General features: G+C 35.9%; 1 protein-coding gene across 1 annotated transcript in view; it reads left to right on the top strand.

The window, feature by feature from the left end:
* CDH2 (cadherin 2) overlaps nt 1-24,143 on the top strand; it is a 265,943-nt gene that overhangs the window by 191,997 nt on the left and 49,803 nt on the right. Inside the window, exons 4-11 of the mRNA XM_036743695.1 lie at nt 1,593-1,739; nt 5,331-5,486; nt 6,310-6,454; nt 8,914-9,086; nt 14,487-14,624; nt 15,336-15,521; nt 21,295-21,548; nt 22,907-23,049. Of these exons, the coding sequence (XP_036599590.1) occupies nt 1,593-1,739; nt 5,331-5,486; nt 6,310-6,454; nt 8,914-9,086; nt 14,487-14,624; nt 15,336-15,521; nt 21,295-21,548; nt 22,907-23,049 (1,342 nt within the window). The remainder of the gene's footprint in view (nt 1-1,592; nt 1,740-5,330; nt 5,487-6,309; nt 6,455-8,913; nt 9,087-14,486; nt 14,625-15,335; nt 15,522-21,294; nt 21,549-22,906; nt 23,050-24,143) is intronic.

Here is a 24,143-nt window from a genome sequence, read left to right as displayed (position 1 = left end):
ATAAATTTTAGACTGCAGTTGCCTCAATGAAATTTCATACCACTTTATTTTAGTCTTGCAAGACATTTAGACTAATTTTAAGCATATAAAAGTTGTATTCGAAATATTTGTTTGCATTTTGAGATTTATAGCTATGCTTAAATTTCAAGTAGTTGTTTTTTATTTTTAAATTTCTTGAAAGCATTACAGTATTTATTCAAGCAGTTAAATATAACCACAAAATAAACAATTCTTTGCAAGGTATCATCCATCAAGTTTATTAGATGGGAATTGCAGATTTACAGCAGAAGCAGGAAAGCATTCCTGGCAAGGAGTATTGGTTTTGTCTTGTTCCTTAATAATCAAATTGGAGAGTGTGAATTATTTATAATACCATCCAGACTTTTAGGAAAGCTATACTCCCTCTGGTGGAAACTGTTATGAACCAAGATAAAATAACTTAATTGTAGCCCATCAGAGTACAGTTAAATAAATAACTCCTTCACTAAACTGTTATAATAATGTTTTACTGAATACTCTATTTCTTTTAGTTTTATTTAGAAAAAAATGAGGAGGGGAGGACACCGTCCCCCTGCCCCACCCTAGATATTCTAAATTCCAAGGTTTTTAAGGGGGGCTGAAAAACTACTTGATGTGTGGAGAGATGTTTTATATATTTTGCATTTATGTATGTATTATACTTATTTATACAAGTAGGTAGGAAATAGCCTTTGCTATCACAAATTATAATAATGAGATTCTGCAGTCGATTCTGATTTTATTAAATATTTGTTAAGTGACATTGTTTCATTGGAGGAAAAGGAAGCTACTGACTAATGACTTGGAAAGATATGCTTTTGTTGAGTAGGTTCGTGCTAGCCAACTAATGTACACACTTTCACAGAAGCAGCGAGTGATAATGGCTAAAATGTCTGCAGATACAGAAGGAAACAGAAAGAAAATGTTGGCAACCCACAGAGATTAATGTCCAGTGTGAAAAGTGGGTCATCTATAGCATCCATCATGGCTGACATAGGTTTAGAATAATTACAGCATTAATTCTGTGGGATTTAATAGGGTCATAAATATTTGAGACATTCCTTACCAGTATGTATTAAACTTCTCTTGGAACTCAAATTATATTTTAGCACACCAAGATTTAAATTTAATGTACAGTAGCACATTACCTGAACTGTGGTTCCAACTAATGAGGAATATATAAAGGGGAACAATTACATTGCTCAATATTGCTCAATATTAAGTACTATCCAGTTGGTTTATTGAAACAGAAGCCGGTTTACACATTTGTGGCACAGAATAAATTGCTTGTGGTTCAGCTTTCAAATCAAATCAAGAGCATGCTCCTAATCCTTTTTTGATTATTTATTGTTGTCATTTTTTGTTTGTTTTACTTTTTCTGTTTTTATAGGACTTTAGAGAGAAAAGGAGTTTCCTTTTCTTACTCCTCAGTAAAATTGGATGCCTCTTTTTGTCTAGACATTGTTTTATCATAAAGTCACAGTTATGTAATAATATTGATATATCTGAAGATATTATTTGCGCTAATATCCATAGCAACATGTTATTTAATTTTAATCCTTTTTAATGCAAAGGAACCTCAAGAAATTGAAGAAATTGTATTTCCAAGGCAGTCATCAAATTATAATGGCTATCTACAAAGACAGAAGAGAGACTGGGTCATTCCTCCAATCAACTTGCCAGAAAACTCAAGAGGGCCTTTTCCTCAGGAGCTAGTTAGGGTAAGTTAGCAAAATTTTAGAGCCTGATTCACAGTTTGGCTGAAAAGAAGACTTAAGCTTCTGGTTTTGTTTTGTTTTTTTGTTTGTTTGTTTGTTTGGGGTGAGAGGGCCATGGCAGTATACTTCCTTGCTCTGTTTTTAAGAGATTTGTCTGCTGGCTAATCAATCATTTGCCCTCCAAAATAGAGCTTGAGAGATTTATCAAGCCCCCTACTCAAGAACTTCTAGTGGCTCCCTATTCTCTTTATTCATAAAACATATACTCCTTTGCTCATTATAATCTGGCTCCAGCCTACGTTTCCAGATGCTCTCAAGAGCTTATTCCATCACAGATACACTCTGTGTTCTAGCCATGTTAAGCTAATTGGTCTTTGAACTTGACATCCCATGTTTTAATCTCTGTATCTTTGCATAGGGTACACTGTATCCTGACCTTGCTTTTCATAAGCCATAGCTTCCTCCAGGAAGCCTTCCCCGATCCCTCTAGTCACATATCCTCTCTCCCACCTCAAAATATTTTGTATATATACAGTTTATCCACCTTGCATTATTCATCTCTGCCAAAGTCAAGTTACCTACACTTGGATCCCCGCCCTTTTTACTTGGTAAATAGATTGAGGATTAGGCAATTGATAGAAATACTGATGGTGGTGTATGAATGTGTATGTCAAAGAAAGCTTTGTGAAGTTTAATTTTTATTTATTTTGCATGAATTACAGTGGGTGCAGAAAAATTGCACAAATTTTCATCTTTGTTGAAAAAGTACTGACCCATTTATTCAGAGAAAGTACATGGTTCAGAAATGTGTAATATTGTTATTCATTAAAGTATAAACTTTTTTTTTTTGGCATTTCAAACCCTTCTCATTTTGGCTTTATACTGACTTTCCAGATTTATTTCACATTACTTTTCCCCACTTACTCAATTGTATTGCTGTTTTCTATACATGACATTTTTTTCCATCTTTTGCTTTTAAACATTTGCACAGGCTGTACCTCATGTCTCAAATGCTCTGCCTTCTCACCTCTTTCTAAATCAATTCCTTCAAGGCCCAAATTGCTGACACCTCTAAATTATTTTATTATATATTTTGTATTTATTTATTTATACGTAAGGGTTTGCTGGTAAATGTTTGCTGGTATGACATAGACTTTCAAGTTTAATCTGCATTATTAGCATTTTCTCTACCACTTTTTTAAGTCTAGACAATCAGAAAAATTATTCAAGCTCTAATTTGTATTGTTTGCTGATTTCTGGGATGTAAATGTTCACAGCACATCCCTGCATGTATGTGTGTGTGTGTGTGTGTGTGTGTGTGTGTATACACACACACACACACATACATATATATATGTATACGTATATGTATGTATATATCGTTTTCCCCTTAGTAGAGTGTAATCTCCTTGAAAGCAAGTGTTTTTGTTTTGTTTTCTTTCCATTTTGTCTTAATATCCTTAGTGCCTAGCATATAGCGCTTGGAACTTAGTAGGCGCTTAACAAATACTTGTTAAATTGATTTGAAAATAAAACCTTCGTCTTTTCTGTTTGTAATTTACTAAAGGCATTGTATCAAGTTGACACACAAACCTACAAATGACGTAATTTCATGTATCAGTTATATGTCTAGAGTCCTGTCTAAAACATCCCTTGACTGCTTATGATTTTCTCACTAGATGAACCTTGAGCAGAAATACAAAGTTAGTTAAGTTTATCTTTGGTGTTCTGCCATTTCCCTTTGCAAAGCTCTCTCGTATTTCCAGGTGCCCCTTTGTGATTAGTCATAATCCTCCCAGGACTGTTTGCATTTTATAGCTGGGGCTTGTTAAGCCCGATGAGTTCCTTAATTTTGCATAAAATGTTTTTGGTTTTTTTTATTACCTCCTTTTAGGCCAGAAGGAAAAATCACCTTCCCTATTTCATTCTGCCCACATGCACAAATAGGGGCCAAAAGTTGGTTTCACATTTCTGAAAGATTTCAAAATCCTTTTCTAAATCCAAGATACAATGTATAAGGGATGTTGACAAAACTTGTTTTTTATTTCCCAACATTAATTGCATTCCACCTCTTTTTCCCACTTGCACAGTTACCAGGTACATCAGCTCTTACTGTATTTTTGTAATGACTTCGTAGTTGGTTTTTTCCCTCATGTAGCCTCTCTCTATTCCAGTCTGTCCTAGACAGTGCTGCCAACATAGTTTTCCTGAATGCAGATCCAACCATATGACTCTCTACTCCACTCTAGTGGTTTCCCATTGACTCTAGGATAACATTTTAAACTCTTCTATTTACCTTTTAAAGCCCTTTTAAAGCCAGGCCTCAACCTGTCTTTCCAGCCTTATTGGTCATTCATTACTTTCCCTCCCGCCATTGTACAACCCAGCCAAACTGGCCTCCTCCCTGATCTTCACACAGGCTGTCCCTCTCTATGTCTTTGTACTGGCCATCCCTCATGCCTGGAATGCACTCTCTCCCTACCTTGACCTCATAGAGTGCCTCTGTTCCTTTAAGATGTACCGATGTAACTGAGGAACCTTCTGCATGAAGCTTTTTCTGAAAACACACACACACACACACACACACACACACACTCCTTGCCTCAACTACTAGTTCCTTCCTTCTTACATTAGTCTGTTTTTAACTGTCTTGTGTGTATTAGCATTTATTTACCTTCTGTGTATGCTATATATGTATTTGTCCCCCCCATTGGAAGGTAAGACACTTGAGATTTTTTTTCATTCTTTGTACTCACATCCAGAGTACCTAATTACAATGCCTAGGAAATAGTAGGTGCTCCATTAGATTGTGAGGTCCTTGTGGTGAGGGACTGTTTTCTGCCTTTAAAAATTTTTTTGTATATCCTCAGTGCTTAGCACAATGCCTGATACATAGTAGGTGTTTAATAAATGTTTATTGACTCACTTAATAAATACTTGTTGAATGATCAGTGATTTGGTAAAAATGTCCACACCACAGACATGCATAGAATCTTTACTTCCAGCTTAAGTAAGAGCATTGGTAAGTTTACAAATGATGATATTTGAAACAAGTATTACGGATAAACAGCTGTGTCCAAATCATTTAAAATCTTGTAATGAAGAAATGTAACACTTTTCTGAGTTTAAGACATTACATCTAAGAAACCTCCGACAGAGGAGGTGGTACTTTTGAAAAATGGTAAAGCTTCTAAAGTTGTACTATTACTACACTACTTCTAGTAGAATTCTCCTAGAAGTTAATACTGACCTAGTCTTCCTTGTGAAAATTGTCTATCTTCTTTCAAAGCCTAACAACAGGGTACAAAGAAGAACAAAAATGAAGAGTTTCATTGCTGTGGCTTGTTTTCTCTAGGTGATTTTTCTGTGAAAATATGATGTGAAAGAGAGAAAGAAAGAAAGAGAAAGAAAGGGTCCGAAGATGAAAGAAAGAAAAGAAAGGGAGTGAAGAAGAAAGAGAAAGGAAAGAAAAAAAAAGAAAGAAAGAGTAACTTTATACCTAGAAAAGGGCATGAGACCTCACGTAGTATACTTTTGATAATGAGCTCACTTAGTCTCTTCTTGGTTTAATGTGATTGTCTTTTTGATCCCTAGATTAGATCTGATAGAGATAAAAATCTTTCACTGCGATACAGTGTGACTGGACCAGGAGCTGACCAACCTCCAACTGGTATCTTCATAATCAACCCTATCTCTGGTCAGCTGTCAGTGACCAAGCCTTTGGATCGGGAGCAAATAGCACGTTTTCATGTAAGATATTTGGTGACTCGTAACTGTAGATAGCCTGCTTCACTTTGGTGTTGAATAGTGTATTTTAATTTTCACTATTTTCTGCTAAGATTTGATTTTCAGAATTGTAATACTCAATTACAGTTGTAGCTATTAAATTTCACACTGGAGGGAGTTTTGTGTAATGAGTAGACAGTGCCAGGCTTGGAGTTAGGAAGACGTGAGTTTAAATGTCACTTCTGACACTAGTACTTCTGGTATATCCCTGGAACTTATTTCAGCATGGGTCAAGAGCTGGTTTTAGAATCAAGAAAACCTAGCTTTTTGAGTGACCTTGGACAAGTCATTGCTTGTCTTAGACCTCTTCCAGTTCCAGATTTATGACCTTATGTACTAAGTTGTTGATAGATTGAAATTTGCCTTAATGAAGGGAATTCTAATATCTAATCTTCCCTACCCTGATGAAATCACAAACGTCCTATGTATTTGTATATTGAACTAAACATCACTAGATTTGAATAGCAAAATACATGTTATATGATGTTTCTGAGCAAAAGAAGTACCTAAGACTTAAAATATTTTTGTGTACCATAAAAACATTTCCTCCCAAAATTCTCATTCCTGCTTGCACGTTTTTTGTTACACAGAATACCTTTTAAAAAACTTAGAACCCTAAAGCTTTATCATTACTAAATCTGCTAGTATTAATATAATGAGAAGTTGATGGGAAATGTTATTTTTTATTATTGCTATGGATTTACAATATTTTCACAACATAAGAATTTGGTCTGTTCACCAGTTTTAAGTCTAGTGAAATTGTTTTGTTTTCTAATTGCTCTTACAGCTGAGGGCACATGCGGTGGATATAAATGGAAATCAAGTAGAGAATCCTATTGACATTGTCATCAATGTCATTGATATGAATGATAATAGACCAGAATTCTTACACCAGGTTTGGAATGGAACAGTCCCTGAAGGATCAAAACCAGGTATCTGAAGAGATTAATTTTCAGGTTTCATCAAGAAATGCTGCTTAATTGAGAGGTGGCTTATAAAATGTTTGAAGGATCACAGGTGTCTAATTTTATTTTCTTCTATTCTGGATGCTTTGGGTACAAATAGATATAATGGGGAGGGGGTAATGTATGTGTTAAAAAATAAATGAAAAAGGATGATTATACTAGCCCACAATGATTTTTTCCCTTCTCTGAATTCTGATGCCATCATTCATCATTCCTATAATATCATTCCTGTAGCATCAGCAAGTTACAAGAAACTGTAGAGGTTAATAATAACCTGTGCAAGGTGAGCTTCCACCATTACTTTTAAAATTATACCACACCATAAAGATGCCTAGATAGTATGTGATGCATTTGCTTTCTTGCTTACGCAGTTGTTTAGCTAACAAGAGGCTGTTATTAGGTGTTCTTTGGGTGACCTCATCAGGTATCACTTTGGAATCCTCTAGAATAATTGATAATAAACTACCAACTCGTTAGCTACTAATACACCAATAAACTTGTTTGTATGATATTTAAGTAAGATTTCAGATGTCTTATGTTTGTTACTTAACATAGTCCTTCATTGACAAACTGGATCTTTGTCTATTCTGCCTTAGCAGGAACCAGAATGATAATAACTTGTATTTTTATAATGCTTTAAAATTTACGAAGTACTTTTCCTTGTTTTTAAACCAAAGAAATTAATTAGTTGATTGCCCACCTCATAGAGAGAATCAAGTATGCTTTCTTTTTGCCAAAGTCCAATTTCTGGCCCTTTGTCGCTCCTTTGATAAAAAGTCTACAGAAAACTTGTAACTTGAAAACTTGGGACAAAAACAGCACTTACCTCGGTTGTTGTGAAGCTCAAATGAGATGATATTTGTAAAGCATTTGGTATAATACCTAGCAAATATATTAGGTACTTAATAAAGGCTTATTCTTCTCTTATCTTCTATTAACTTGTGAATCAAAAATTGACTAATTATATAAGATTATTTTTAAATAGCTAAATACTTAAGTTTAAATCGACTGGTCTCTTTTAATTTACCTCTTTTAAGATAATTCCATTTCCAAGTGGTCATGACTGACATGAACTCCCCCATATTTTTTCTGCCTTAGGGCTAACATGAAAAAATGTGGGTATGTGAATGAGCCTACCAGTACTTTCTGGAGTTTTGGAAAACTTTTCTATTTATTCATTCATTCTTTCAACAACTATTTATCTGTTAGTCTTAACTTTAAAAGAACTGTGACTGTGACTCTTGAACTCTATTCTAAGCATTGCTGCCTGTGTAATCTGGTTCAGAGTACTGATGGTGACTCACTTCTTACTAATTAGGATATAATACGCAGGCAAAAGATTTAAAATTGCATGGTTCAACTACTGAAAAAAGAAGAAATCTATAGAGCATACCTGGAACTTAAATAAAAACTGCTATTTTTCTTTTCAAACGAACTACTTTAATGAGATTTTAAAGAAGTTTAGCTTAAGATAACCCCTTTTAAAACATGGATATAAAGAAGAAAAATAAATTCATGATTACTTTATTGATATATGTTCATATTTCAGGATGTTAAGCCTTGTTTCGGAAAGAAAATCTAAATCATCATTTTTTAAAATGTTGCATTGTATTAATTTGTGCAGACGTAGACTATACCGCTAATCTTGCATACTTATTGTTTATGTTTATGTTGTAGATTTTTTAAACAACTCTGTGACCCTAGTCATTTGCCTCTCAGAATTTGTTTCATCATATATAAAATGGGTATAAAACATGTACTACTTATTTCATTTCCTTTTGATGATGGAGTATGATGTATCAGAAAGAACACTAAATTTAGAGTAAAAGGACTATTATGTAATACCCATGTGACTATGGGCTGGTCACTTAAACTTTCTGGGACTCAGTTTCCTCAAATGTAAAATGAAATGACTGGTCTAAATCAGTGGTGTCAGATTCAACAGGGGGTCACTAAACCCTACCTAAGGATCCCTGTGGGCTCATATTAACTTAGAGAATCACACATTAACATTATAGATGTTCTATTAATTTTTAAATTTATTTTGTTAAATATTTCCCAATTTCATTTTAATCTGGTTTGGAGGGGCCCCTCCACCTCTGGTTTAGATGATCTCTAAAGCCTCTTCCAATTCTAAATCCCTGATGAGTAGACAATAAATTTAGCCTATTTTTTTAAGATTGCCTGAGGAAAGATAATAGTACATAGAAGCTTTTAAGAATGTTGCTCTCTTGTATTTTTTAAACGGATACAGTACTTTCCATTTACATCCCTATTAGAGGGTCTAAAAAGTTTGTTTTAAGTAAGAGTAAAAATTTAGATTTATCAAAGGAACTAAATTGGCGTCCATAGCTAAAGGCCGTAGATTTTCTGCAATCCTGGTTAACTAGAATAAACGATTTCTCTGATATTTGTTCTGCCTTTAGGAACTTACGTGATGACAGTGACTGCAATTGATGCTGATGATCCGAATGCCCTCAATGGAATGCTGAGGTACAGAATCCTGTCCCAGGCTCCAAGCAGCTCTTCACCCAACATGTTTACAATCAACAATGAAACTGGAGATATTATCACAGTGGCAGCTGGACTGGATAGAGAAGTAAGCTGATACAAACCTATTTTATCCTAAAAGTTTGGTTCTTTTCACAGGATCTAAAATGCCATTTTATCTAAGTATTTGACTTTTGATAAAGATATTCTTTCTCTCCTTTTCCAGGGTTAAAATATTTAAATGAATGTGAATTTACAGATAATTTTATATTTAAAATGTATTTCTTATGATAATATATCTGTTAATCTTTCTGTGCATCGCATTCAAGCTTCTCATGTTTGGCTTTTTTGATAGGAGGTGCTATGATGAATTAAAGTAAAAATGATAGTAAAATATAAATAGCAAGAAATTAGGGACTATATTTAGCCCTTCAATGTTTTAAAGTCATTTCTTGATGTTTTGAGACAGTGCACAGTATGAGAGTGTTTTAATTTCAGAGAAGAATAACTACAGTATTAGAATTTGCTTCTTGACTTGATAAATTTTGAAAACCACTATTTTGCTCATTCCACTTGGTAGTCTTTTCCCTTCCCACAATACAAGTTGTAGATTGTCAAAGTTATCCAAGCAGAGGCACATTTTCAGCTTCGGTGGATGTTTCTGTGTAATTCTATAACATTTTTGAAAATTCCAACAATAGCTTCCATTTGAAAGCATTAAGATATCATTGCAAAAAATTCCCTAGTATCAAGAAATGACTATTATGGTAAATTAAAATGTTATATACACACATATATACATATTTATGCATACATACCTAGTTATCTATATATATTGACAGTATATGAATATGGATATATGAACCTTCAGTTCTAGCTCATCTAGTATCCTCATCACCCTGCTAAAAAGCATACAAATAAACCCCCAGATCATTTCCGTCTCTGGAATTGGTTCATACTTTTTTTTCTGTATAGAATAGTCTTCTGCTTTTTCCCCTATCCAAATCATTCCTTTTTTCAAGGTCCAGCTCTATCTCCAACACTTCCATCACTCTTTTGCTTTGCCACTCTGGCCCCCAAGTTGATCTTTTGGCTTTTAGGACTTTAATGTTTATTATCTGTACTACTAACTTTTTTTACTTAAAGAGTAGAAGGTAGAACACAATTAACTTTTTTTGTCCTGTCTGCCCAACTAGTCCCTCTCTTTGAGGGCAAGACTATGTCTTATTCTTATTTTGGAACTCCCCTCTCACCTACTAAAGAATCTTGCACAGTCTTGAGGTTATAGTAAGTACTTGTTAAATATTTGTCACAATGAATTGCTAGCATTTTCAGTGAATAAAATACAATTAATATAACTAAAGCTATTATACCGTTTAATATAGTTGATGATTCAAAAAAACTTTAGGATTATAGAGACTTGGGTCATTGTGAATATGAATTATCAATATATGAATTTATCAAAATGTCAGTGAATGAAAGATACAATAGACAAATCAGTTTTTCATATGGAATGTATCACACAAAATCTCCTTAAGATAGAATGGCTTATAACTATTAAGAATATCAAGAATTTGGATTTCATGGATTTTTAAATTGACATAGTAGCATTGATTTGAATTGGATGAGATAAAATTTTACTATTAATATTATATGTATAATATATACATATACACAAAAAATGACTGCTAGAGACATTAATAAAGTGGTAGGAACCCATGAGAATTGCAGTGTTCACTACTAAACTGAGAGGCACATTTAGTGTAAGATATATGTCTATTAAATTGTACCTGTTAACATCAAAGTGCTGAAGATTCTTATTTAAAGAATGTCTTTGAATTAGAAATTGTTGAAATGCATTTAGGTTTTGTAATACTCCTTGCAATTCTGTTATTTCAAATCAGTATGACATTTTACCTCTTAGAGAAATACTGTTTTAATGTTGATAAACATAGGCAGAATGACAATTTAAAAATCAGATTCTTAGTTATTTTCTCTCAAATGCCAGCTAATAGGGTTAGCCATCTATCTTATCTCACAAGTCTTATTGTATTTCTGTTCTTCATAGATAGTCTCTGGTTCTGACATGCAGACATAGGATTCTAGCTTCCTTTAATCACCAGATAATCCCATCATAATTCTGAATTTTAATGTTGGAAGAGACTTTCGGGAGGTCATGCAATCCAATTTCGGGACGTCAGTGTACAGATAAGGACACTGAGGCCCAGGGAATTTCACTACCATGTTCTCAAGGCCACATAGTTAGTTGTGCAGCCAAGACTGAGCCCAAATCTCCTAAATACAAGTTCAGTGATCTTTATTTTACGTTGTGTTGTCTCATCACCGGTCAGTTCTAAAACTGGGAACATGTTGGAAAGTAGAAGAAAGGATTAAAGGGAATCAAATTACGTGGTTTGGAGAATAGAAGGCTTCAGTGAGACTTTTATCACAGGGTATTTGGTAACAAGTCATTACCGAAACCAGAAAGGAGGTGAGACTGAAAAAATAAAGTTCTGGAGCTTGGCTAGGTCTGAAAGGAATATCATGAAAGGAATGTGATGTTAAGGAATATTATAAATTCTCTGATATTTTGATATTGTAACCAAATTTTCACCCATCTTTAATCATTTATGGTACTCCATATTGAAGACAAGGGGATAGATAAATTGGTTGACTTGTTAAGACTTTTTTCCAGTCTGATGGAGATTCTTTGATTTGTTTTTTAAAGAAATCCATTTCTCCTCTTTCTCAAAATTGGTTTCAATGTCATTTTCCCAGGATATATAATTCTAAGAACTCTTAATGATTGAAATATTTTCAATAGGTTTCTTTTATAGGGAAAAGTCTACGTTTTAGCTTCTTTAAACCTAATATCAACAGGCTGGATGTGAGGGAAGAAGTTTCCCCATGTCCCTGAGTGCTCTGGAGATGTTGTCAACTAGAACTAAGTTTCTGAACAGCCATATGGCTTTATTTTTACTCTTGGTGATACAAAGATATCAGCCAGGCATCTATTTTTACTATACTTAGAGCAGTGATAGCTTTTCATAACCAATTGCCATCTCCCTAAGTTATATAATTTGCTTTGAATTGCTAGGCTAGAATATAGTATTCAAAGACCAATGGACATCTTATGAAGCATTTAGAGAAAGAGGAGATTGTTCGACAAATGATGGTGTTCTGGAGACATCTCGAACTGGGCTTTTCAAGCAAATTGTTAGATTTTCAGTGTAAGATTTTATACCTTGGACCAGGGATAGGAAACCTGTGGCCTCGAGGCCATATGCGGCCTTCTAGGTCCTTGGGTCCGGCCTTTCGACTGAGTCTAAGTTTTGCAGAACAAATCCTTTTCTTAAGGGGATTTGTTCTGTGAAGTTTGGATTCAGTCACAGGGCAGCGCTTGAGGACCAAGGAGATCACGATCTGTGGCCTCAAGGCCATAGGTTCCCCATCCCTACCTTGGACTTTAATTGACAAACACTACAAATCAGGGTTTGATGCATTGTTTTGTTGATGGTCTAGACTTAAGAACGTGATGGGGGAAATGTTAATAATGCAAGTTAAACTTAAAAATATATTGTGCATCCTTTTTTGAGAGCCAATTGCTAAACATTTATTAGCGTACCCCTAAAACAAATTATAAGAAATTTTGAAGCTGTATTCTTTTGTAAAGAAAGTGTCCTTTTATAGCTTACTAAATTGAAATGTCAGGATTTGAAACGAGGTAAAATTCCAAGTGGCTACTACCACTGCTCTTAGTTCTCTCTTAAAAAAAAGTAATATTTTGTGATTTTTAAAAAAAAAAAGTCCTTTCCCTTCAAAGATTCTTTATGAAGTAAATAGCAATACACTATGTCTCCATGTAGGAATTAGTTTGGACTTTTTAATGTTTTTTTTTTAACACTTCATATATTTTCTTTTTTTTCTGAGAATTCTCTTCTGTTGCTGCAAATAACAGCTAACAAAAGTGACATTTCAAAGTCATAACAAATGCTTATCTTCATGGTTTTCAGCTGGGAGGCTGAACTGAATTCCCCTGCAATAATCTTTCACTAACCATGAGAGCACTAAGCTGAAACGGCACTCTGGATTGGAAAAGGAAGCCGTTGAGAAATGTTTTAACCTACGTAAGCATTATAGTGAGATGTTACGGGTTAAGAAAAATGAAAGTGGCTCAGCCAGCTGTATTCCTGTCTTACTTACATTAACAAAATGGGTATTTCCTTTCCTTAAAAAAAAAAAAAACTTGAAGTATCACAAACTGACATTTGGGTGGGCAGATGATTTAAGAATATAGTCTGTGAGTTTCAAACTATCCTCTTCTTTTCCCTGCCCCCTGATGACACCTAAACCAGTGCTGCATTTGGGTCTCTTCTGTCGGAGCTGTAACTATACCTTGAGAATGGGACTCAATTTGGCAAATTGCATGAAGGAAATAGGGTGCTGAAATTTGCAGTTTGAGTTTATACTGAATGGAAAGGGGAGTTATGTTGTTTGAAATGCTTGGATATTATGAAAATGATGAAATTTCCTATAGTTTTCCCTTGCCAGTTTTGCTCCAGGGAATTCAGATGTTTCAGCTCTACTTTTAGGAACAGACTTAGACAATTTTAGAACTGGATGGGTAAACTAATGGATCTTTGGGGCCTACTTCTTTTTTGCAAAGAGGTGAAATATTTTGGCCAAATTCACAGGACTAGTAAGAGACTGAGCTGAGACTAGGTCCCAAGTTAATCTGATTCAAAATCTTCTTCATCTCACATCACAGCATCCATACTACTCCATCTTCCTAACAGGAAGCTTTGACAGGTATACCAGTGGCCTAATAGATCACTTACAGGTCTTTAGGTTTCCCCTGGATATGTTAAGGTTCAATTCATTCTAAGTTCCAAAAACTACAGACTCCTTTTAAGTCATGATTATTTGCATACCTACAATCATTTACTAAGCAATTAAGAATAGTTTCTCTGTGGTAGCACAGATAATAAAGAGAAAGGTGAGCCACTAATTTGATTTTGACTCCTTTGAAGGCCCTGTGACCTATTTGTAGCTGTAAGACTAAGAAGAACATTTGGTCCACTCCAGACACATCTATGCACTGTCCGTATTTTCTTTTTTCTTCCTTGCTTTTTGGGTTGTCTTCATTAGTGTTGTCAACTACATATAGGCCTTGAATCTGGTAGACTAGGAAATGAAATTGAAATAAATTGATTTTGTTGGTTGCTCCTGGTTTTGGTAAAATGCAAGTAGAGGGAAACCTCATGAAAGCAAAGGCAAAGTGAAGTTCAGGATTATCTGGTCTTCACACAGGTACATGATGCTTTCCTCCACATATGTGCTGTGCATGAAGGATTGTAATACAGACACCACTTGAGCACTTCAGGTGTTGTTAACAAGAATGAATGAGACCATAAACTCACTGTGTAAGACCCTATATTCACTATATAGAATACCTCATCTTGAGGAATTAGTTTGTCTAACTTGTGTTGGCATCCTTATGTGTTTTTAGAAAGTACAACAGTATACGTTAATAATCCAAGCCACAGACATGGAAGGAAACCCAACATATGGTCTTTCAAACACAGCGACGGCTGTCATCACAGTCACAGATGTCAACGACAACCCTCCTGAGTTCACTGCTATGACTGTAAGTAGAGTTTGACATTTGAAAAAATTTATGTTTGCAGAACCATTACTAAGAAGCTTTGCTACATAATGTAAATGCATTTGCTGTATTTGGAATTCTCTTATTCTCTGGAAATAACAATGATATTCTTCATCACCACATCTTTAAATCATGTCCAAAGCATCAGTTTCCTGGTAGGTTCCAGGTAGACCAGTTAGTTATATGCTGATGGAGCAACTTAAAAATGGTGGCCTATCAGATTTTGTCCCCTTTAAATGAAGCCGAAGATTTTTCAGGCAAAATCACCTCTCTGACTTTGATTAGATCCTCAGTTCTTCAATTCATAATTGAGAATTATTTCTCCATGGTCCACTTTTTAATATAATTATCAATGGTGAAATTTGAATTCCAGGCTGCCTTCCTTACCATCTAGCTCCTCATTGTTTAATGCCATTCTCTCTTACGTTGTTAACATTCATAATACCATCACCGATTTTTAATGTAAGTTTAAATAAAAGTCAATTAGGAAAGTAAATCAACCAATTAAAATGTCATCTTGTCTTTGGAAGTCAAGTATAAATTACTTATTTTTATTATCCGCACTGTGGATCCCCTCCATTAGTGTGGGTTATCAAGAATTGATTGTCCTGCAAAATTTGGGCGATGCTTTACATGTTGTCCTTCATTTATCTAGGTCATTAATTTTTGACTGGGAATTGTTTCTTTTTGTAGTTCTATGGTGAAGTCCCTGAAAACAGAGTAGATGTTATCGTTGCAAATCTGACTGTGACAGATAAAGACCAGCCCCACACGCCTGCTTGGAATGCGGTATATAGAATCACTGGGGGAGATCCTACAGGGCGCTTTATAATTCAAACTGATCCAAACAGTAATGATGGCTTAGTAACAGTTGCAAAGGTAAGTACTAGTCCTTTTCATTAAGGTTTGTATGTCATGTGTTTATAAAGGCCACACTCCAAAATATAATTTTTGAATGAACCTTAAGGAATTTGTTACCTGTCTTGAATCTCAAAGGAATATATGTATGTGTGCACACACACAGACACACAGAGAACAAATTTGTCATGTGATAGAATCACATTTAACTTACGCAAAGTCTGTTGTATGAGACAAAGAGAAATAACAATTTAAATATCGATCCCAGTGGTGCCATTGTTCAAATCCAGTTCTCCAGCTCTCACTCACTGACTGTTCCCTTATTTCCACTCATTCCATTCCCTGTCCCCTCACACCCTTCCCCCCACTCCCTTCAAGCCCCCATTCTCAAGCCTCCCAACCTTTCCACTGTACCCTCTGGAAAGCCTTCTTCATAGGTAATAAATTAAACCTTTTCCTTTCTTGCTCCTTTCTCCTTCCATCTTCTTGTATTCACTAAGACCTATCTCCCTCCTGTCTACCCATTCCAGGATTGGCTATACTTTCACTTATACTGGTCATGATGGAGAAACTGAAATGCTCTTTGTTCCCCATTGCCATTTCTAGATCCTCCCTCTTTCACCATTATTCTCCTCCTTTCAGGCTTATTCAATCCATATTTATTACCCAAGCAAGACTGTCGTAGCTGTTGCCTGTAGAACCATAAGACTTTCTCTGTCTTCCTCAGTGAGTTCAGTGCTTGGTTCACAGTTCTTCTCTCATCTCTAGCTCCTGCCCTCATATTAGATTTCAGCATACATACTGACACTTCCTCACTCTACTCTCTCTGTTCCTCAACTTATTCATATCCCACGATCTCCTTCTCCACCCCACCACAACTACATACAGAGATGGCCATGCTCTCTGTCTTGGCTCCCCCATGAGTCTGTTGCCTCCATGTTCATAAATTCTGATTTCATTTGCCTGATCATAATCTATTATCATTATCTATTATCATTCCATCTCTCCCCCTGCCTCACAACTCCAAACCTTGTTCTTCATCCTCCCTGTTCTTCAATCCCTCTAGTCTTTAGTTGTTCCCCAGGCCAACACACCAACTCTGACTACACTCTCTTCCCTTCCCCATCTTAACCCCTTGTTGAACCAGTTCAACTCCACACTACCCTGTCTCCCAAATCCCTTGCCCCTTTATCCTATTGAGGACCTTGTCCTGCCAAACGTGAGTATTTGTATCGTTCCCACAAAGCACTGCTTTCATTCTTCATGTGCTACTTAATGAAGCTGGAAAAATCTCAAAACTGTTCCAAGCAGATTGTCTACACATTTATGCTGCACAATCTTAACTGAGCCCTCACTGCAAGAAAGCAGTCTTTTTATGCCTCCATAATTGATTTGCTCTCCTGATCATCGCAGTCGTTTTTCCAAGCCTTTATACTTCACCTTAAACCTCTAACAGTCCTCCCCACTCCTTTCTCAGCTAAGAATTTTGCTTCATATTTCATTGAAAAAAGATAATTAGTGAAGAGCTTTCTACTCTTCCCATTCTTCGTCTAGTGTCACTCATATACTTTCTTCTACGTGCTCCTACTTCACTCCCATTTTTACATGAAGGGGTAGCCCTTCTTCATTCCCAGGTCATCCCATTCTATCTTCTGTGGTTTGACACTCTCTCACCCCCACCATTATCCCTACTTATTCACTAATTTTCACTCTGTGTACTGGACGCTTTCCTACTTCCTACGAACATGCTTATGCCTCCTGTGTCCCTCACTTTCTGCTGGCTCTTATCCTATATCTATCCTCTTGTTTGGATATATTCCATGAAATATCTGTCTCTAACAGGTGCTTCTACTTCCTATCTTCTCCCGCTTTTTAGCTCTCTCTTATTCTGGCTTCTAGCCTTATCACTCCATTGAAACTCCTTTCTCCAAAGTGTCTTATGATCTCTCAATTGGCAAATCCAAAGGTCTCTTCTCCATCTTCATCCTTCTTGACCTTTCTGCAGCCTTTTGATACTGTCAATCAGCCTCTTCTTGAGACTCCTCTCTCCAGATTTTCATGACCCTGCTCCCTCCTGGTTCTCCTCTTACTTGTCTGACCACTTCTTACCTATCTCCTTTGCTGGATCTTCATCCATGTCCTGCCCATTAACTGTGGGTATCCCTCCAGGCTCTGTCCTGGGCATCTCTTCTCTTCTCCCTCTCTCCTGTTTCACTTGGTGATCTCATCAGCTTCCATGGTTTCATTTATTATCTTTATGCAGATGACTCTCAGATATACTTATTCGGCCCTATAATCTTTCTCAAACTGCACAGCCTGTGGATATTTTAAACTTGTCTGTGGGACAATGTTCAACATTTCCAAAACTTACACATTATCTTTCCCCAAACCTCCCTTTCTTCCTAACTTTCCTGTTACTATTTAAGGTACCGACATCCTCCCAGTTACCCAGTCTTACAACCTGGCTGTCATCTTTGACTCCTCACTAATCTCTCAACTCCCCGTATCTGTTGCCAAAGCCTGTTGATTTTACTTTCTAACGTCTCTTCATATTTGCCTCTTTTCCCCTCCTGTGACACTGCCATCGTTCTGGTACAGACCCTCACTAGCTCATCCCTGAACTATCGCAATAGCCTTCTGGTTGGGTTCCCTGCCTCAGGTGTCTCTCCACGTTAATCCATCCTCCATTCAGCTGCCAGATGGATCTTCCTAAGATACAGGTCTTACCATGTCACTCACCCTATTCAACAAACTCTATAAGTCTTTCCTGTTACCATTATGAATGAAATAACGAAATTCTCTTTAAAGTTCTTCAAAACTTACCCCCTTTCTAGGCTTCTTATACCTTATTCTCTTCCATATACTCTGCAAATTAGTAACATCTGCCTCGTTGATGTTCCTCACACAAGACACTCCATCTTGCAGTTCTTAGCATTTTCACTGACTGTTTCTCCATGCCTGGAACGTTCCCTCTCCAAATCCCTGCCTCCTGGCCTCTTTCAGGTCTCAGTTAATGTCCCACCTTCTGCAAAAAAGTCTTTCACAGTCTTCCTTCATCTTAGTGCCTTCCCTCTGAGATTATCCTAATTTATCCTGTTACATATCTTTTATGTAGATAGCTGTTTGCTGCATGTTACCTCCCCCATTAGAGTATGAGTTCCTCAAAGAAAGGGCTTGTTTTTTGTTTCCTTGTTTTGTTTTTGTTTTTGGTTTTTTGGGTTTTTTTTTGTTTTGTTTTTGCTTTTCATTGTATTTCTAGCTTTTAGTACAGCACCTAGAGTGGACTTAAAAGTTAATAAATGCTGCTTGACTAATTCAGTAGTGTTCCACTTAATGTGTGTATGTCCTTGTCAAACAATTCCCCCATATTCATTAGATTTTTGGTTTGCTTTGTTTAATTTTGGTTTTTGAGGCAATCGGGCTTAAGTGACTTGCCCAGAGTTACACAGCTAGAATGTATCTGAGGACAGATTTGAACTCGGGTCCACCTTATTCTAGGGCCAGTGCTTTTTCTACTGTGCTACCCTAGCTGCCCCAATTAACTTTTTTTGCAGCTAACTTTTTGCCTGTTCTTGTGTTCATCCATCTGATCCTACCTGTCAGTGTGGTGAAAAATAAAATTTATATTTAGTTATTTGCAAAGCTACCATCCTCAAGTCCATCAGCTTTCTGATACAGGATGCCTTCTTTTAAAGAGAGCCTTATGCCTTCCTAGATAAAGCTGTTTAAAGATCATGGTATTTCGTGATTGATTTTAGGAATTTTTGAGGGAAATTTTGAGTATATGATTTCCCCTTTTGCTGACTTGATAACTTCATATAAAATGACACTCGGTTGTGTATTATTTGATGCCAATTACAGTTGGTACTTTGTCAGATTTCATGATTGTAAATAAAAGTGATTTTTTAAAATGAATTTAGATTGTTTTACAGTTTTATGAGATGGTATTAGCTGAACCATGTTATTACCTCTTGTTCTGGTTGAAGATTTTCAGATTTCATTTTTCATAATCATTTTAAAACTCTTGGGAATGATGACTCAAACCCATGCCAAAGTGGATGGTTGTTAGACTTTTTGGTATGTCATGAACGAGCCAGAGGATGTTGTAGGAGTGATTTGAATTGAGTGAGGAGATAGATAGGTAGCTGCTTTTCACAAAACAGTTTGGACATAATATGACAGTTTTTAAATTTTATTTTAAATCTTCAGAAGAATAGTTCTTAGAGTCCTTAATTGCCAACCAATTTAGTACTAAAGGGAAGGGGACAGCTCTTTAACTGATGATAAATACATAGATCTATAATTTAAAAGTCTTTTAAAGTTCAATCGCTTCTCTTCTGCCTTCCCATTGAGAGTATCCTTTTCTCTCCCCCAACTCTTCCTTTATGTACTAAGCCCAGATAGTGACTACATTCAAAAGCAAGTATTGTATTATAAAATGCCAAAGATCTAAATTAGAGGAAAATAGATTTTTTTCCTATAAAAATCTGAGTTCTCTACTCAGAAGTGAAATTCTTAACACTGAAAACACGAAATACTCACGATCTTACTTTTTACCTTATTTTCTGTCTTGAGCAAAATAGTAAACTATCAGATGTTGTCTGTGGGCCATATGATTGTGCAGATAGAGGAAGGTCATTTGCCCCTTACTCACTGACTCATGTTGTGATAGTTGGCCATTTGGATTCCTCATATTATCATCCCTTAATTATTTTTAGACTGGAAATTATCTGGGTTAGGTTATCCAGGCTTCTTTTCATTATTCTATCTTATTGCTCATTTGCACCTTTGATAGGAAGATAGTCAAGGGAAATATAAAGAGGTGAAACTTGAATCATTTCATTTGACTACTTATCAGCTTGTTTAATAGCCAGCCTCAAAGATTTGATTGAATGGCTAAAATTAGGGTTTAAGATGATCTGTGGATTTGATTTCTCTAGACTCTCATTTTCTACTGTGACTCCAGAAATTAACTGTTCGCCCCACCAAATGCTTTCCCTTATTTTCTTCATTAGAGGTCATGTGGTAAAAGAGTACTAGACTGAGAGCCAGAGGATCGGAATTTGAGCTTTGGCTTTGCCGTCAGTGATAGGACCTTGTCTACTCTGTATCTGAAAAATGTGCCCCTTGTCCTCCCTGCCTCACAGAGCTGTTGTAAGGATCAAGTGAGATATATAAAAGGGAGGGAATGTGCCGTGCACTGTGCTAAAGGCTTTTTATAATTGTTATAACATTGATCCTTACAGCAACCCTGCGAAGTAGATGCTACTATTATCCCCTTTTTACAGTTGAAGAAACTGAGGCAAACAGAAATTAATTACCTTGCCCAGGATTAAAGAACTGGGAAGTATCTGAGGCTGGATTTGAACTCAGTCATTCCTGACTCCAAGCACATTCCATTGTACCACCTAGCTGTCTCATATGTAAAGTACTCTGCCTGTATAATGTACTTTATACCTCTAACAGGCACCTGCACAGTGCTTTTTTTAAGTTTGTCATTGTTATGTTAAATAATTGTATTTATAAATTTGTATCCATGAATATTCGGGGGGTTTAGAATTTATAAATGAGGCAGATGTTGTTGATTTTTTTTTCCAAATAGAAAACTTCCTGAGAAATTGATCTCTGTATCTTTCATTGTTTGAGGTATCATCAGTAAATGGTATATAGAAGATAAAATAATTATACTTTCACGTTTTATAGATGAGTATGATACAGAAATGAATTGCGAAATTAAAATATTTGTCCTCCATGCATATGCTTACTAATGGTGCTTTCCTTTCTCTTTTGCCAGCCAATTGACTTTGAGACAAATAGGATGTTTGTACTTACTGTAGCTGCAGAAAACCAAGTGCCGCTAGCCAAGGGCATTCAGCACCCACCACAGTCAACAGCCACTGTGTCTGTTACAGTGATTGATGTAAATGAGAATCCTTATTTCACCCCAAATCCCAAGCTGGTGCGCCATGAGGAAGGACTCCGTGCTGGTACCATGTTAACAACATTCACTGCTCAGGATCCAGATCGATATATGCAGCAAAATATTAGGTACAGGGTTTACCTTAGAGCTGAATTTTTTTCAATCACTTCATATTTATTTTATCCAGGATTTTTTTTCACTCCTTATATGTAAAAACTTAGCATATAAAGGTTAATCACAATTTAAATAGTAACAAATTTTCAGTAGGAAAGATATCTTATGAATAAGAGCTGTGTGATTTCATTTGTGTTGACTCTTTAGGATGGGGGTGGGGGATGGACAAACACCAGTTTTCTGCTAGCTCCAAAGTTCTCAGCTCTTTGGGATTGTCCATATAAGCCAATTAAGCCTCTGTTACACAATTAAATATTTTCACCTTTTTCTTCTCTTTTTTAGTGGGTTTGAGTGACCTAGTCTGGACTTTGATGCTAAATAATGCTAAAAGAGAAGTTTATGGCAGGGGCTGGTGGGTGGGGAACTCAAGAAGCTTTATATCAATGAGAAAGAAAAAAACCAAACTTATCCTGTCAAAACCAGGATGTAAGAACTAATTATTTTTGAAGTGTTTGGGAAAATAGTTATTGAACTTAGAATGCTTATCACAAAAGAGGTCCAGCTGCAACAAAGCCCTAATTATCTATCCTAATGAGCAGACACAAGAGTGGTAAAGATAAGAGTAGCCTTGATGAATGGGATCCATAGACAGTCCCAAAAACATTTTTTTTGAAACTCAGAAGCCTCCATTTTATCTAATATAGTAGTTGTAAATTTCTTCCCAGACGTAATCTTCGCCAAGTATTACTATCACACTAAATAAATGTTTATTGATTGATCTTGACCTGACCCTAATAGTGTGAAGGATTCTAAGATATTTATTGCCCATTGTACAATGAATTACTTATAAGAATAGAATTAAGACTGAAAATTCACACCATGAAGCCTTAGTGTGATACGGTCTTAATGATAATAAAAGGTGTGGTGAGTGACAGGGATTTTAAGACTTTGTCTTATAAAGGGGTTGCATCTTTTGTGATAATTTTCTTCTTATTGGCCTTAGAGTCAATGGTAATTTGCATGACTTTTTCTAGAATTTTGTGTCTACAACCTGGTAAAAATGAGTAAAAAAGATCGTAAAATTCAATCTGTCCAATTTATTATAGGGCATCTCTGTGACTACTATGTAAGAGGAACTTAATAACACCAGTCTTACTGCTCCTGTACCATGTAAAATGAATTCAGCAAACTGAACTTACTATCATCTGTCACCCTTTGTCATTACCCTGAAAGATCTGTCTCTATCAACCCTGCACTTGTGTTCATGAGCCATAGAAATATAAATTAATGAAGTTAATATTTAGAAGTAAAATGTTTTTTTGTTTTTAAGTGATAATAAAGCAACTAAACTGAATATATTTTCACTTTGCAGATATACGAAATTATTCGATCCTGCCAATTGGTTAAAAATAGATCCTATTAATGGGCAGATAACCACAATAGCTGTTTTGGATAGAGAATCACCAAATGTGAAAAACAACATGTACAATGCTACTTTTCTAGCTTCTGACAATGGTAAATATTTCAGTATGTCTTCTAAAGTTTCCGTTTCTATGCATACAGTAATGCCACATTTATCCAGTATCATCAAGGTATGATGTGCTCTAGATTTATGAGTATCTGAGATAAGAGAAGCAATCCTGTAGGTGATGGAATGTTCTATCTTCCCTAAAGTGTATTTCAGAATTATGTGCCTTCTGAATTATAAGTATCAACACAATCTGACCTTGATTTTTCAGTGTCATAATCATGAATACATAGGTATGCGTATACACATGCAACTAAGGGGAACAGTGGATAAAGTGTTATAGATGGTCCTGGAGTCAGGAGGACCTGAATAAGTTCAGCTTCAGATATTTGCTAGCTGTGTTACCCTGGACAAGTCAGTTAACTTTGTTTACTTCAGTTCCTCATCTGTAAAATGAGCTGGAGAAGAAAATGGCAAACCATTCTAGTATCTTTAACATGAAAATCCCAAACGGCGTCAGAGAGTCAGACACAATTAAAACAACTCAACAACAACATACACATACATACGTGTATTTGTATGTATGTGTATTTGTGTCTATATGTACATATACATATTTATACATATGCAGTTATCCCTTCCACATCGCAGCTTTTCCTGTCATGGTTTCACTATAGCGTGAGTTGTCATAAGAAATTAAATGGGAATTTGGGGGGAGTTTTGCTGAAGCCACAGACAGCATGAGAAGGCCCGAAAAAGTTTAGAAAAAAGTTTAGAAAATAGATACATAGTATTTAATGTCAATATAGTTTTTTATACTATATAAACATCCCATAAAAGAAAAAATTTGGACTTCTTCTCTAGTACAAAGAAAGTGCCCAAAAATTTTTACATGGATTTTCCAGATCATTAGGTCACCAGGACCCTAACCCCCATAATGTGGAAGGTATAACTATATACATATATGGGCAGATAGGTAGCACAGTGGCTAGAGCTTTGGGCCTGGTGTTAGGAAGATCTGAGTTCAAATCCAACCTCCAACATTTTACTAGTTGTGTGACTCTGGGCAAGTCACTTAACCCTGTTTGCTTCTGTTTCCTCATCTGTAAAATGAGCTGGAGATTATAAAACATAGACCAGC

This window comes from Trichosurus vulpecula, chromosome 1 (assembly GCF_011100635.1).
Source record: "Trichosurus vulpecula isolate mTriVul1 chromosome 1, mTriVul1.pri, whole genome shotgun sequence".
Lineage (NCBI taxonomy): Eukaryota > Metazoa > Chordata > Mammalia > Diprotodontia > Phalangeridae > Trichosurus > Trichosurus vulpecula.
This window is presented reverse-complemented; position numbering and strand designations above follow the sequence as displayed.